At 32.8% G+C, this 14426-nt stretch overlaps 1 protein-coding gene across 18 annotated transcripts in view; it reads right to left on the bottom strand.

Moving 5' to 3' along the window:
• Positions 1-14426, bottom strand: part of MFF (mitochondrial fission factor) — a 32577-nt gene that overhangs the window by 4582 nt on the left and 13569 nt on the right. For 5 of the 18 annotated variants that reach the window (XM_076005987.1, XM_012749390.3, XM_012749393.3 and 2 more), the window contains 5 exons: positions 13988-14076; positions 10995-11069; positions 6344-6502; positions 2296-2328; positions 681-740 (listed from right to left, as the gene is read on the bottom strand). In XM_076005987.1, the coding sequence (XP_075862102.1) occupies positions 681-740; positions 2296-2328; positions 6344-6502; positions 10995-11069; positions 13988-14076 (416 nt within the window). The remainder of the gene's footprint in view (positions 1-680; positions 741-2295; positions 2329-6343; positions 6503-10994; positions 11070-13987; positions 14077-14426) is intronic. The other 13 variants (XM_076005990.1, XM_076005992.1, XM_076005991.1 and 10 more) reach the window with 8 other exon arrangements.

Below are 14426 nucleotides of genomic sequence, written 5' to 3'. Positions count from 1 at the left end.
AAGATGGGAAAAACTAAATGAGGATTTTGGCACTGGAGAACTGTAAGTATTTGTACATGCCATTCTGTATGCCCCTGTCCATGACAGGAAGAAATAATTATTCAGGCTAAGCATGCCTGAAAGTGCGAAAGGGGCAAAATTAAAAGAGAGAAAGGCTTAAATTAGCAGATGATAAAAACGCTTAAAACTAAATTCCCTTTCTAAATGTTTAACTCCCCTAATTGTTGGGTTGTCAATGCTGATTTCTCCCAATTTAAGATGATGCCTTACAGACAGGTTTATCCACACACTGAAAGTGACATTAAGATAATTAACAACTAAAAAGGAAATGCTAGATGGAACCCAGGCAACAATTAAAAATGATATATATAACAACAAAATTTAAGATTATTTTTTGATGTCTTAGCATGATCTCCTATATTTTATTTAAACTGCATTTAAATAAAATATCTCAGATCATTATACCATGTCATAATTACTAAACATTTTTCCTCCTACTCTGCCAAATGTCATGACTGATTAGACTCATTGTTCTTAGAAAGAAGCAGAATGTACTCATCAAGGAAAGCTGTAAAAATTCAAGCTATAACATAAAGGCATGACTACTAATACATTATGTCCTACAAAATACAAATGTTGTCAACCATTTACCCTGGTAATTACAAAGTCTCAAAATTTACCTGACGTTGTCATGATGAGGATTAGAAGTGGCGGCAGCAGACCCACCACGCAACACAGGTCTAAGGCAGGTTTTTGCAGGAGAAGGCACAAGACAGAATCAGGAAACAGAGAGGTAATAAAATAAAAGCAAAAAGAAGACAAATAAATGTCAAATAGGATTATATTGTATGCTTCAATACAATATAATATCTAATACTTTAAAAACCTTTGTCTCCCATGTCCTCCATTGTATGCTTTTCAAAACTTTAACATTTTATAGTTGATTAAAAAAACAAAGGGAAGCTACAATTATGTGACAAAACAGCACCACACAGATACATAAAATAATTATTTTCGGTGCTTATACCTTAAATTTATCAAATTTAGAGGACAACTCTGTTTAAAAAGTGTATTTCATCTCTTCTAGTTAGAAAAACAAAATCACTATCAACTTTAAAAGCATGTAAGAGCTGGTTAGTTGCACCTGCATGATCATGGTTGCTCATCAGACAAAATAGCTCTATCTGAAAACCTAAAAATTTTTAAGAAAGTCCCATTTCTCAAAATTCCTGCCCTCTCACCTCATTAATTCTGATTAGTGCATGATATTTCAATGTAGCTGAGTCTCATTCAAACTCTCAGCTCTCCAGAGCAAAAACACAAGCCTCAGTTCTGAAGCTGGGAAGACGAGAGGACATGCTACAGCACATTACAGGAAGTGCCATAAAAAATGTGAGTCTGATCTTGAGACAACCAGGAGTGACATACAGTGCTGCTGGAAATGAGAACTAAGATGCTCTGGAAAACTGTGTGGGGAATCTTCACTCAGTACATACTTTGGATCTAGAGGACAAGTAGTTTAGTTCTCTACCTAGATAAGGAGTAACCTTTCCAATAAATTTTATTTTTCAAAATCAGAAAACAAAAGCTCCATGTGTTCACTGGTCAATCTCCACCCAGAAATAATCAGCAATATTTACTAACCAAAAAAAGGAGATTGTGTTATAGGATCCATATAAGGATTTTAAGAATTATTAAATCCTATTCTTTCAATATCTAATTCTCTAAGTAACTGATCTGGTTTTGCCTGAATTTAAATATCAAGGCAATATTTAGTTATAGCAAATGTTTAATACCAATACACTATTTTTTTTTTCCTGTAAGTTGGCATAGTTGTAGAATTCTGACTACAATACAAATCACTATTTTCTGACAACTCAAGTTATACAAGAAAACTTTAATGTTTAGCTTCTACATGTCCCAAAGGTGCTACTGGTACTTAAAGAAATTTCTGAAGCCTAGAGGATATAGGATTAGGAGACTTTTGGGAAAGACATGTTTGACTTTTATTTTGTTGACTAAAGAACACTGAGAAATCATATATGCTTGAGATGGGTTTTAAACTCATCCCATCCTATTAACATATTTACTCTGTGGTATCAGGAAAACTTACTTAACTACAATGTTAAATCACACTAATATGAAAATGGTTAACTAGATGAAGCCACTGTTGTATGCTCCCTAAAACTTAAAAAAAAAGCATACTAATACGTTCAAACGGATCTGCCATATTCAACATATTCCACCACAGAGATTTCCCTTTTATAATGCAGAGCCAGAAAATAATACAGTTACCTTTCACAACGTATTTCATTTTGTCTTCTCACACTGGCAATTGACACACATAATATAAAAGTAAATTAGACAGGTATTTGGCAAAGTTAGAAACTTCATTCAAGTACCACTTTCTACCATAAGTATGATTTAATACATATAAGAAGTCTTTCCAACAGTGTGCTTTGTAGAGTGGCAAAGGGAAGGAAATCCGAGGCTATCAAGTTCCAGCATTAACTTGTATACTGACATTTTTGAGTAACTATATGCTCTGACTTAACTGAATATATGTTTCTTTGCTACAAAAAATATAAACTGCTATAATAAACAAATAGTTTGAGGGACCAGGAATTCACATTTGTTTAAAAGAAAAATTACAAACAACAAATAGTGTCTCAACTGCAACTTTACATTTCTCTGTCTTCCAAGTTATGTATTTATAGGGATACTTACCCAAATTATAAATTATTCACTTGCCCAAATTATAAATTATTACCAATTCATTCTATTCTATTCACTCAAAGTTAGTACAATCTGCCATGGAAAAATTGTATAAAAATAATCAAGCCCCTCCTAAAAATAAAACTTAAGCATGACTCATCTATCAATATTTAAATAATGCTATTACATGGGAACTAAGTTTCTTTTTTATTTTTGTTTTTTATTAGAGATGGGTCTCACATGCTGCTCAGAGTGGAGTGCAGTGGCTATTCACCAGTGCCACCATAGTGCACTGCAGCCTTGGACTCCTGGCTTCAAGAGCTCCTCCTACCTCAGCCTCCCAAGTAGCTGGGACTGTATTTGCATGCCACCACGCCTGGCTTCTTTTTTAAAAAATATTAATATTTTACATTGGGGAAGGAGATACATAGCTATGACAGATGTAGGAAGACATGGGCATCTCCTAACCAGCAAAGGACCAAATTGTAATAGCATTTTAAATCTCACTGCCACTGACCAAAGAACACACCTGGTGCTCATGCCAGGTGTTTTGGTAAATTTTCAATATATCAGTTTTCCAAATGTATAGCACTAACCTGTGTAAATAAAGTCCTAATGTGTACCTAGGATTTAACTTGGTTTTCATGTTGAGCTTGATTTAGAATAGATCATCTAAATTCTTATAAGAAAAAAAAAACATATGGTACATAAACTTTTTGACAATGTCCTTAAATATGTAAACTAAAAATAGTTCTTTTGTCAAGCAACTGTGAATATGCATAATCTTATGACAATAAAGCAAGCAGAAAGCTTTTGTGTCTTTCTTTCTGCCTAAGAATTCTAGCTTAAATTATACCTTTATGTGATGGCATAAGACAAAAGATAAGATATTGCATTAGCATTAACAGCCAAGGGTAATAGAAAGGAAAAAACTGATGTACAGAGCAAGGAACATAAAAGCACTTAAAAACTTTATAAGCAGTATTATTTTATAATCATGCAAGTAGAACATTATCCAAATTTCACATTCCTTTTTTTTTTTTTCCCCTTGCCTGGACTAGAGTGCAGTGGCGTTATCAAAGCTCGCTGCAATCTCAAACTCCTGGGCTCAAGGGATTCTTCTGCTCCAGCATCCTAATCTGGGACTACAGGTGCTCACCACCATGCCTGGCTAATTTTTTTTTCTATTTTTAGTAGAGACAGGATCTCGTGGTTGCTCACATTGGTCTTGAACTCCTGAGCTCAAGCAATCTTCCCACCTACATTCTTATTTTTTTATATCTGAAAAGTCATGCTAGACACTTCTAGCATAGCAGAAATAAAAACTGGGCATTTCAAATTCTGATCAAATTTTGTTCAACATTTAAATCATAAGAGATGTGAATACAACTCTAAACAAAGAAACCCCTTTTAATGATGAAAGCATCAATAAGATGGATGAGAATCTAACAACCCTCTAGGCTCCAAGGTAACAACTAATGGTATAGATCCAGGAGCAAAGCATTATTACCATAACTCCTTCATAAATTTCAGAAATCTTATATAAGTGAATAAGAAAAGATAATTCCTTCCCAGAAAAGGGATTTTAAAGTTACCAATTCATTACAATATAAAAAAATAAAATAAAATTTCACTTAGAGTTCAAAAAAGTTTTTCATGGTAAGAAAATAAAATGTAAAGTTTACACTAGTAAGATTTCTGATTTCATACATTTGGCCTTGAGGCAAATTTTTTTCCATTGTAGAGAAAAAAAATCTGTATTTTTACAAGTTGTATATCACCGCATTGAACTGTGTATGTTGGGTGGGGGTGGATAAAAAAATTTTAATAATTTTAACTCAGACTTTGTCATCTAGCCATTTAAGCTGTACAGGATTTAGAAATATCTTTCTTATTCAGGTATTTTCACTGTAATCATTTGATATGACATAGTCTGACCTAATAATCTGGCATCTTCTAAAAATTTATTGTAATTTAAAAGTCAAAAAGGATATCTGGTGCAGAATAAATCTGTTTTAAGGAGGGAGGAGAAAACAGGCCTTTGTAAATATTTGTTCTTAAGTATCAGATATTTTATATTCAATATCCTCTGAAAGATCTCCTACTATACTAAATAAAGAATTTGAGGTCATTATCCCTGTATTATAAAGGTGGGGAAGTGGACAAAACTCCTCAAAAGAATCCAGAAAGTTAGGTATTATTAACCTTCCTCTTCTTTTTTTTTAAACAGATGAGGAAAATGAGGTCCAAAAGAAGAAGGCAATTAATTCAAGGCTATCATGCAGCTATTTAGTGGGGTGGATAAAGATTGAATCTTCTTGATCCCCGGAAGCCATGCTTTTTCTTCTGAATACTGCTGTTTCTTACAGCTTCCAAATATTCCCAGATTGTCTTTGAAGCTTCAAAGAGCATAAAAGGGACTCTAAACCCTTGGGACAGGGAGGACAAGAAATATATACACATAAACATTATATATAATTCTCCCTCACCATGAGCTTTCTCTTTAAGCTCTGTTTAGTGCAGCTCTAAGTCCTTATGTCCAAATGCATACCATTAGATTAACCCTGGGAAGGCTTTAAAAGGCCATGGATTCAACAATGGTAAGCAGTATGGACAAGTGCTCATGAAGTATGGTGCAACACCTGGGGCCTGTGTGAGAATTAAAAGCATGCAACAAGAAAAAGATTGTTCAGAACAAGCTAGAATGCAAATCAGTTCCTAAGGTAAAAAATAAAATGTACTGGAAGGGCCAGCTTAATTTATTGGGAATTCTTTAAAATGCAAAAATTAATAATCTAAAAAAACTGATAATGAAAAATCAAATACCGACTCTCAGAAGCCACTAGATAATTGTTTAGAGTTGAAATGAAACTGAATGCACCTTTCCCACACTATGGGAAAAGATCCCCAAATTTCCTCTGTTTTAGAACACTATGTGGTAACAAAGGACAAAAGGTACCCAAAATAATTGCAAAAAAATTATTTATATGAACAAATCTAAGTATACAACTAATGATTTTACTTGGAGATGTTCAAAAGTGAGATAAGTTATCGATACTGAAAAATGTCAGTATTATCAAAAAGATAATATCACCTGGGATTTTCAATATAGGCTTAGAAATCCATAGTTAAGGAGGAAAGGGAAAAAATGTCCTGGCAGCTACACTGACATTACCTTCTCAGATATGCTTAATTAATCCAATCATATTAGTGTCATAAATGATTAGTTCAAAAGACTACTAAAGAGAGCTAGTATAAAGGCCTACTAAAGAAAAATACTACGCTTTAGTCCAACATGCCACACTCAATTCAACAGCAGCCCTCAGCATAGTCCCAAATGGACTCAAGTACTTAGAATAGGTCAGTAAATAAAGCCTTTGAGAAAAGTCATTACACTTTCTATGCATAGTTAGTAACTACTCTCTCCTTGACAGAAGGAAAGCTAATGTAGTCCTGTGAAATGTGAATTTTGGACAATAATTTCAAATTAAAGGAAAGCAAAGCAAGCCGTTTCAAACCATTGCATCTTAGAAAGAGACTAGAAACAAAAGGAAGACACCACAGTCCACTAAATAAGAAGCCAAAAAATATGCAATAAAGCTGGCAAGAGCCACTGATGGCAAATCACCTGCGATTTTCATCCAGCACATCCAAGATCTGCTGGTAAGCCCTACGAGTAGAAGACTGGATAAGCGACAAAATGCCACGAGCAGAGGAAAGATTAGCTCCATCTTCAGGTAACATATGGGGAGGACAGACCCGAGCCTGTTGTGGCGATGGTGTCACACTGTTTGCACAAGCACAGCAAATGAAGAGAAAAACACTCAAGTCAGATTTTTATAAAACTTCAGCCAAGCAGTTTTTACCTTAGTTTTCTTGCCCCTTTTCCCCCACCCTTTACTCTCCCCACCACAAGAAAATAGTAAAACCGAAGAATAAACATTTTGAATTGTTTTCAATAACTAGCTACAATGTAGCACTTGTAACTCTGTAATCCAAAACATCAAACTAAGTTATGAATGAACAACTTTGGAGAAGGAAGAGATCTAGAGCAATGAATGTGTCCAACCCCTAACTTTGAAGCAGCAACATTATTTAGTGTGTGTATATTCCAATTCAGCAAACCAAATCTCCAAGAAATAACACTGCAGTCAACTTATGGATGATTAGAAGAGGAAAATCGGGAATTCTGGTATATAGGTATCAAAGTTTAAACACACGAATCAAAAGAGATTCCATGAAATCCCATTTAAAATATTAATACTTCACAAAGACAATGAAGCAAGCAGAGTTTATAATGAGTAAATGACATAAATGGCATTGATTTAAAGATGAATTAAAGACTCAGAAAACTAACAAAAGCATGCTGTTGATTGCTTAATCATAGGAAAGCATATGTTCTCTAGATAAATGACTAAAACATAAAACTACTCCCAATTTTGTGAATATATACAGAAAAAGAAGGCAAGGACACTTCTCAAATTATCAAGATGGCTGATGAGTAATGGGCTTCTCAGCGACAGCAGCAGTCATCATTCTTTCATGCGTGGGCTGAGATTCACAATTTCTTTTGGCTCCACTGCCAGTGCTTCCTGAAAGCTGACCACATTTGAAGGAAGCCATTTTTATAGCTCTAACCTAAACTCTTAAGATCTGTGTATTTTCAGAGAGCTGTTTTAACATTAGGGCATGATTAGCTATGTGAGATATTTAACTGACATATGGACTTGGCATTTGGTATTTTTTAATAAGACTATAATACTAGGATGAAGGCTCAACATTGTCAATGTCAACAGCAAAATATATCAAGCTAAACTTCATCCTTGTGTATTACATCCAAAAGAATAGAAGCAAAGCAGAGAAAATCTTTTATTTTGACTGTGTAATCTTTTCTAACTTAACATGTATTTGTTTGGAAACCACAAAATAAGTGGGATAATTATGAAGGGATAATATTGTCATCTAATATTATTCCTAGAGTCTCCGAAATTTAAAAAACTCTCCACAATTTTGTGAATAAATATGAATGGCTTTATGATTAAAAGAAAGAGGTATAATAAATATGAAAACCGTGCTTTCCAAAGACTACTTGTAAGAGAAAGATCCAAGCCAAATCTTGGCAGATTAAGCATTAATCTATCAAGCCTGATTCACCACAGGAATTAGGCCTAATGGTGTCAAGATAAACTCAAATTTTCAGATGCAGTTTCATGACTAGTGACCCTAAATGTCTGTCCAAAGACTTCGAATCTTTGGGAATGTATATAAGCCAATGCATCAAATGACCCATGGTACTTGGCAAAACCCATACTGGGCATTCTAGAAAAGTAAAAAAAAAAAACAACAAAAAACCCCCCCAAAAACATATCTGGTATAAAAAAGTCTATATGCTGGTCTTGTGCTTGGCATTCTCTTTAAGAATCACTGTGAAAACCTGAAGCTCTTGCTGCTTGTGAGAAACCAGACTGAGTCCATATAAAAAAAGTATCACCACAGGCAGGATTATAAATGGCCAGTTCTGTATCAATATAAACAGTCAATTTTTTTTTTTTTTTTTTTTTTTTTGAGACAGAGTCTCACTCTGTTGCCTGGGCTACCCATGGCGTCAGCCTAGCTTACAGCAACCTCAAACTCGTAGGCTCAAGAGATCCTCCTGCCTCAACCTGAGTAGCTGGGACTACAGGTGCATACTACCACTACCACACCTGGCATTTTTTTTTTTTTTTCTATTTTTAGTAGAGATGGGATTTCGCTCTTGCTCAGGCTGGTCTCAAGCTAATGATCTCAAGTGATTCTCCCGCCTCACCCTCTCAGACAGCTAGAATTACAGGCATGAGCTACCATGCCTGGCCAATAAACAGTCTATCTTATACTCTTCTTGATAGAGATGCTAGCATACCTGCCTAAATTTTTACTTAAGCAAATTTTAAAAGAGTAACCAGTACTTTGTATTTGAGGGCTTAAATTGAAACACTTCGTGTACCATTCTGTGTTAATAAACTAGCTACACACTAATATATTAAAAGGTAAAAGAATCAATATTTAGAATTATGATCTTAGGGCAATAACGTCAATGAACTAAATCCAAATCCAGGAAAAATGTTTAATGGATTTCTGCACAATACAAATTAAAAAAAAAGAAGGGTTACTTCCTTTCAGAGAAATCCTTTTGCCTAAAACAAATAATAAGGAACTGTTGATTTAAATTCTAAAATTATGAGTATTTTCTGTCTACACATAGGAAATGAGGTGGCCACCTCATAAAATAATCAAGCATAAACTAACTTCAGATTAACTGCAAAGAATTCTTAAGATGAAATGCACATAAGGTTGGATTCTAAAACAATGTATAATATCTCTTCCAATTTTAAGATTCTATGATTACATGAAATTAGAATGTGGTAATAAATGGGAATAAAATGTCTTATGTGATCCTCAATTATAACTTAATAAGAAAAATGTACTTGTATAGAAAGATAAAATGAAATTAAGTCTTTATCAATACTAGTAAGGATACTTATTTCATCAAAACCAGCATCAAAAACATACTTCAATTTCTGGTTGTTTCTCAAAACAAATTAAAATTTCAGAGATTACTAGGAAACTTTTCATTCATTTACATGGCAATCCTCCATAAATAGTAAAAACAAAAGGGAATATTTTTAAATTAATGACCACTTTTGCCAGTATACATATAGATTAAATGCTCCTGATTATTAACATTTACTTCCATTTACAGATTAAGTGAATGATTATATCATAAGACGATCAAACTACTTTAATAATTAGAAGCAATACATAATTTAGAAATTCCCTTTCTTTTTTTAAGATGTAGGCAGTCTTGTAAGTCTTTTTACAAATAAATTTAAAAACAAAAAAGAATAAGCCACAATTTAGCAAAAGTCAGAATGTGACTAGTGTTCCCCATTGGCATCAACTGTGGAGGGAAACTGCTTTTTGAGTTAGGTTTCAGGTCTGTCCACTCATATATCCAACAAAGGTTTAGTTACTTTTTGTTGTTTTGTTTTTGACAAAAGAACTATTGCAAAAAATAATAAAGTAAACACATTGCAAAAGCATTGAGAAGATTAAACAAATGTCATTATATGTATTAGTAATTTAATAAAATGCACTTTAATGATAAATTGATCCTAGTAATGTTATAAAATAGCAAAATGTCAACTCTACTTTTTTTAAATAAAATTAGAAAATTTTGAAAAAACACTGATGCTTACCACATTTCATTAGTAATAGCTCTACCTCATGCTTACACAAAATCTTACTGCATAAGAATTAAGTAAACAACACTAGTCAATGTCAGAACTAAATTTAAATTAAAATTTACTTGGCATAACTATGTCATTATTAAAAGGTAAGTTCAAAGTCAAGTACCTCTTTTTCTATGGGTTTCATAGGAATAATGTTTCTCAAACTGTGAGTTTAACCTCTTCAGTGAGGTACCAGCCTCTTCCAAAACATAGTAAAGGTAAAACAATAAAACAGAAGAGAAAAAATTTTCACTAAAACATAAACTTTGTATTAACCTCTTTTGGAATTTTAAAGAGAGAAAACTTTAATATGTTGCCACTATTTAAGGCCATTTACTAGCTCCTAAAAGCACAATAATAGAACCAGAATAAGAGAAAAAATCATTGGCTGTCAGCGTGGCTTCTTCTGTTGCTTAAGAACTATATTGGCTGTTGAATACTTATGCTGCATACCCAAATGTCTTCCCCATGAGAGGTCGGTCATTCATTTTGTCACACTTATAGAAAGAGTGGATTTAATAATCATAAAAGAATTCTTCCAAACATAATTTTAAGCTATGGAATTATAAAACAACTTAAATGACAAGCCACACTTAGACTCCATTCTCCTTCTGGGTCAAAATAAAAGAAGAAAAGACAGTGTGCTAAAATTTAAAAAAGGATTGGGATCACTGAACCTGACTAAGTTGAATCTGTACAGAACTAATATGCCAACCAAATCAAAATAAAGGAAACAGAAAAGAATGCTTGGTCCTTATGTGGAAATTATTCTATTTTCCTTTCACCAAACACCCCAAATCATACAGAATTTCCTTAGTTGGTCTAGTTATTTTCTTAATAAAGTGTATGACGACAGTTTGAGAAATCCTGAAACAGAGGCACTAAAAAGCAAACAGTAAGAGAATTAGGGTATTATAGGCCAATTACCTGGTGAAATAGGTTAGTTTTAACATAATCCTGCAAAATTAAAACAACTCCTACTTGTGAAAAGCAGAGCAGATAAAATCTTACGTGTACTCCGGTGCAGAAATCGGTGCCTGGAACCTTGAAATTTTATTTCTTGGGGCAGAATCTGATCTGTGCCACCTTAAATAATAATTATGCTTCTTTTACATATTCAGCTTTTATAACACAAAGAAAAAGATAGATACGATTCTACTGTTCAGAATTCATTTTTGTGCCAATAGCTGACAATAATCAATCGTGTTGCCCCTTCAAAGTAATTAAGAAAACAAAAGCCAGTGCTCCTGTTCTTATATCTGTTCATATTTCTATTCTTAAAGCCACGGAATAAAACAAAGTGGAGCCAGGCAAAGGTTCATGCACAATAATACATAACAATCTCCTATTACAAAGAAAAGACTAAAGTAGGTACAGACAGCAAGAGTTTAATAATTACTTTAATAAAAGTAAAATATAGCTGTATTATACTGTTTCTTCCTTACTACATTAACAATAAATATATAATATGCTCATTACACAAAATTCCTCAAGTTAATAAGATGTAACTTCTTAAAGATGAATTCAATTATAAAGTTAACAATGGTAGAAGAAACGGCAAAGTTACATTTTTAACAAAACGATGATTAAGTATCTTATCATACATAACATGGTAAGATACATAACAACCATACCAAAAATATGGGTAATGTTAAACATTTTGCTTTGAAAATGTATAGTCAAAAATTCATGTTACTTTTACTACCAAAGTGAGATTTTCAAACTAGTGAGATTTCACTAAGTGAGATTTCAAACTGAGATTTTCAGTTTTATTAAAGATCTAAAAAATGCCATGAAGGTAACTTAAAGAAAAAAACAGAAAATCAAATATTAGCAGTGTTAATCTTTTCTGTTACGAGGAACTTATGTTATTGGGTAAGTGCAAATGTATGTATTAACTAATCATCTACTCTAGTTCATACTTCACTGGACTGGTTTTCATACATAATAGAGCTGTTTCCTTTCTGTTCAACTGAATGCAACAACCAATAATATATACTTTGTGAGAAAAAAACAAAACTGATGGTATATGTAAATAATCCTGTATTTACTTTATTAATATGAAATGTCAAAGTAATTAAGGACCTAAACAGTAAGCTATATCTTTACAAAGCAAAAAAAGTTTACTAGAAATTTTCCTGCCTTAAAAAAAATTACAAAAAGAAAATAACTAAAGCCCTAAGTGTATGTTTAATCATTCTGATAGGATACTAAAGATCAAGAAGCTACTTTAGCCATCAACTATGTAGCCTTTCTACCATTTGTTGTGATACAATTGGAAACAATCCAGAAAATGGATTTCATGGGTCTGCTGACATCACTGCCAACCAAAGACCTTCAGGGAAATACAATTAATCATAAAAAACTTCATATAATAATAATAATAGTTGAACCTTTCAGACAAGTATTCCCTGAAGGAGATATATATTCATTAATTTAACTTACTAATCTTCCTAAATAACCCTTCAGAATAACTATAGCTACCTTGGGAGACATTTCAAGATTCTCCAAGTAGAGCAATTATAGTTCTCCTTTGCACCTAACACAGAGAATAGAATTTCAATAAGGCAAGCAAATAATTTATCTGGAAGTTGGAACTTCACTGATTGATTGAAACACTGACTTCTTTCAAAGCACGGATAAAAATATAGGGCAAAAAATTCCCCTCTCTACCGTATCACAGACCTTACCCTATCAAAGTCCCTTCTGTATGCCTATACTCTATAGTCAGGTCCAAACTAGAACTTAGTACGGTACAATATAAATAATATAATTGTATTGTACTCTAGTCATTTTGTAAACAAAATTGTTTTGCTTTTACCTAGATTTGCTAGCCCTAAGAAAAGATGCATCATCACCTGATTCTTGCATAGTTCCCAGAAAAGCTAACATGATGCTTGGCATCAAATATGGTTCATGATGAGTTCATAAAAATAGGCCAAAAAATTAATAAGAAATATTAATTTACACAAACAATCTAAATAACTTAAAAAGCCACCACTGCAAATGGCTTTCAGATTTAAAATTCTGACCAGTTTCAAGAGGTATTTTATTTGTAAAAATTCATCACTTTTAATAAAACAATTAAAAAGCATTTGCCTGATCTAAAATATCTTGTGGTAGTTTTAAGATCAGGGTATGGTAATACAGCCAAATGAGAAAGAAAGGTTTAAACAAATAGTCCTTTAACACATTGACAGCCACACTAGAAAAAACTTTTTTTCCCTTGGGGCCCAGGTGTTTATTATGAAAATAGAATAAAAATTTTGAAAACAAAATGATCTTTTCTAATTTAATAATGATTTTTTATTGTTTTCTGTGCATAAGTTATATGCAACTTGAAAAATAGTTCATATGGCTCCCAAAGTAAAGAGACATGTGAGTTACATATGCTTCATGAAGCCCCAGGTTCAAAACTAGTGTGAGTTAACTACAACTCATATGGTGGTTAATGCATTAAACAACACACTTGTATTTTTTGAAAGGGACCTAATAATTCAATGAATCAGTAGGTAGAATGCTAAAAAATACTCCTGAAAAGAGAATGCCACTTGTCTATGCTACATTGTTTACCATAGCTCATTAGAAGTAGAGCTGGAAAGCACTAGTTCACAATTTATGACAACTTAAACTGAAAATAAAGATATTCTGCAGTGCATTTTCCTTTTTTATTTTTCAATCTACAGGCTGGTTAAACATTTTCAAAGACTGCATATAACTGAGCACTTACATTTATCAATTTGTCTTAAGTATATTTTATAGAAGATTTCCCAAAAAAGCAAATCATACTTACAGAAGAGTATCATACACATAGAATAGGATAGTGTTTCTGAAATTTTCTCACGACTAACAAAATGGCCAGATTTCAAGACTATAAAAAGTACTCCAAAAATATAAAATAGATTTTAAAAACTATGGAAAGTAATTATTTAGGAAAAGATGGGTACAGACAATACACTGAGAAAACTTACAAAGGAGATACAATATTCAGTGGTTCTACTCACATAGAATCATTTCTGACCAACTGTCCATTTTGGCGAACAGCATTTTCACTCATAGAGCGCTCTCTTTTTAGCCTGCCAACTGCACGGATCTGTTAAGGCACAAAGAAAGGGAAGGAAATAGAATATATTCTTAGTAGCCTACTAGCTGCTTAGCATCAAAAGAACTTTAATCCAATGCTACTCACAAATTTACAAAGAAAAAGCAACCAAGAATTGCTGCCAGGCATGTGTCTTACAGAAAGATTTGTTTGAAAAAAGAAAAAAAACCCTCTACTAGAATGCAGAAAAATTTAGGAACGCCTATTTACTTTAAGATAAAAGGTACTCGATTCTCTTAAGTATCAATCTTTGTACAATTATTCTTCTTTATAATTGATATTATATACTTATTTATAAGAACAATTTATAGAAATTTTTAAAGGCACATATATTGTAGGAA

Source organism: Microcebus murinus, chromosome 8 (genome assembly GCF_040939455.1).
Source record: "Microcebus murinus isolate Inina chromosome 8, M.murinus_Inina_mat1.0, whole genome shotgun sequence".
NCBI lineage: Eukaryota > Metazoa > Chordata > Mammalia > Primates > Cheirogaleidae > Microcebus > Microcebus murinus.
The sequence above is the reverse complement of the archived record's forward strand: the minus strand, read 5'-3'. Positions and strand labels throughout refer to the sequence as shown.